The 2,397-nt window shown below is 50.5% G+C and overlaps 1 protein-coding gene across 1 annotated transcript in view; it reads left to right on the top strand.

The window, feature by feature from the left end:
- TRIM62 (tripartite motif containing 62) overlaps nt 1-2,397 on the top strand; it is a 35,448-nt gene that overhangs the window by 19,505 nt on the left and 13,546 nt on the right. The window contains exon 3 of the mRNA XM_011974092.1: nt 1,529-1,785. Within this exon, the coding sequence (XP_011829482.1) occupies nt 1,529-1,785 (257 nt within the window). The remainder of the gene's footprint in view (nt 1-1,528; nt 1,786-2,397) is intronic.

Genomic DNA, 2,397 nt, shown 5'->3' with positions numbered 1-2,397 from the left:
GGCGCCTGTAGTCCCAGCTACTCAGGAGGCTGAGGCAGGAGAATTTCTTGAACCCAGGATTCAAGCCTAGGTCTCTGTGACCCTAAAGCTTCCCTTAGTAGTAGTAACACTTAGTCATTGGTTTGTCAGTGATCAACGCTGATTGCTAAGATCATGAATTTGGCGTTGATCATGAGCCAAGCACTGTGCTGAGCATCTGTATATGTTATGCCACGTAATTCTCACAAAAAGCCTAGAAGGCTGATGCTAGCATAGCACCCATTTTAAAGATGAGAAGACTGAGGGAATGGTTAGAGAGGCCAGAAGCAGCACAAGCAGGCACTTGAATCTGAGTCCCACAGACTTCTGACTCATGATCACGTCCTATGCCAGCTGCCCTGAAGGTGGCTGCAGGGACCCTGGCATTGGGGCAGGAATCTAGTCCCTGGTGCAGCCTCCTTTCCTGCTCTCCTTCCAGGCTCAAGGGAAAAATCCATGAGACCAACCTCACGTATGAAGACTTCCCGACTTCCAAGTACACAGGCCCCCTGCAGTACACCATCTGGAAGTCCTTGTTCCAGGACATCCACCCAGGTAAGGCGTGGGTTATCATGGTCCCAGCGCAGCCCAGCCCTCTGTCCTAAACACAGCATGGGGCAGTTGTGTTTACCTCCCTGATCTTGTCCATGAGCAGAGTGCCTTGTGGAGCACCTAGTGTGTTCTGGGACCTGTCCTGGGCACCTGCACAATCACTCAGCTCAGTGAACCTTCGTAAAACTCCATGAGATGGCCGGGCGTGGTGGCTCACGCCTGTAATCCCAGCACTTTGGGAGGCTGAGGTAGGTGGATCATGAGGTCAGGAGTTTGAGACCAGCCTGGTCAACATGGTGAAACCCTGTCTCTACTAAAAATACAAAAATTAGCTGGGTGTGGTGGCACACACCTGTAATCCCAGCTACTCGAGAGGCTGAGGCTGGAGAATCGCCTGAACCCAGGAGGCAGAGGTTGCAGTGAGCCGAGATCACACCATTGCACTCCAGCCTGGGTGACAAGAGCAAAACTCCATCTCAAAAAAATAATAATAAAAGTAAAAAAAAAAATAATAAAGACTTCACTATGTCCCTGAGAGAATATCTTCACCCTGCCCCCTAGCCCTCACTCCAGCTCCCTCATCCCTCCTACCCCCAAGCCAGAAACCTGGGCATTATCCCCAGCTCCTTTCTCTTCTGTACCCCTCTAGCCAACACAGCAGAGTCAAAGAGGCTGCCCTCTAGATGTTTCTCAAACCGTGTTCCTCACCATTGCTGCTGCTCCTCTAGTTCAAGCCTCATTTTCTCACCTGGGCCATTTCATTAGCTATTTAATGGACCACATAGAACATGCCCATCCTTTCCTACCACCATGCCTTTGCATGCGACATTCCCCCTACTACGTGTGCCCTTTCCCACCCTTTCCTCTCTACGTGTCAAGGCTCTCAATTTCCTCCTCTCACCCAGAGATCACTCCATCTGCTCCCCGAGCCATAACCCCTGACGACTGTCCCCCACAGTCTTCCACCAAGAGCCTGCGGACCACTATCGGTGAGGCCTTTGAGCGGCTGCACCGGCTGCTGCGCGAGCGCCAGAAGGCCATGCTGGAGGAGCTGGAGGCAGACACGGCCCGCACACTGACTGACATCGAGCAGAAAGTCCAGCGCTACAGCCAGCAGCTGCGCAAGGTGCAGGAGGGAGCCCAGATCCTGCAGGAGCGGCTGGCCGAAACCGACCGGCACACCTTCCTGGCCGGGGTGGCCTCACTGTCCGAGCGGTAAGTGCCACCTGCCAGGGGCCCTCCCCGGCTGACCGTCCCCTCCTCAACCCATGCTGGGCAATGGGAGTGGAGGCAGGTGGAATCCTTAGCAGAGAATTCTTTCATTCAAATCTTCATCAAACATTTATGGGACGTCTGCTATGGGTAGGAGCATGAAGCCTTGAGTATGAAGCCAATGAGGCTTGAACTAGAGGAGCAGCAGCAATGGTGAGGGACACAGTTTGAAAACCATCTAGAGGGCAGCCACTTTGACCCTGCTGTGTTGGCTCTAGGGGTGCAGGAGAGAAAGGATCTGGAAATAAAGACTTCATGTGTCTTTACATTATTTACATTGTGTATTTACATTATTATATATGTAATATATTCTGTATACATTATAGATAGTAGGTAACATTTAATAGTGTTTACAATCATATAAATATATTAGATATTATTTTATTTATGATAATGTTGGCATTACATGATATTATATAAAGGCTTTATATACTGTAACCCTCTCAGTCCCTTTGAAAGTAGTTACCACTGTCATCATCATTTCATGCATGTAGAAACTGAGGCTCCTGCTGGGTGCGGTGGCTCATGCCTGTAATCCCAGCACTTTGGGAGGCC

The sequence above is a fragment of the Mandrillus leucophaeus genome, unplaced genomic scaffold (assembly GCF_000951045.1).
Source record: "Mandrillus leucophaeus isolate KB7577 unplaced genomic scaffold, Mleu.le_1.0 Scaffold141, whole genome shotgun sequence".
NCBI classification, from domain to species: Eukaryota; Metazoa; Chordata; class Mammalia; order Primates; family Cercopithecidae; genus Mandrillus; species Mandrillus leucophaeus.
The sequence above is the reverse complement of the archived record's forward strand: the minus strand, read 5'-3'. Positions and strand labels throughout refer to the sequence as shown.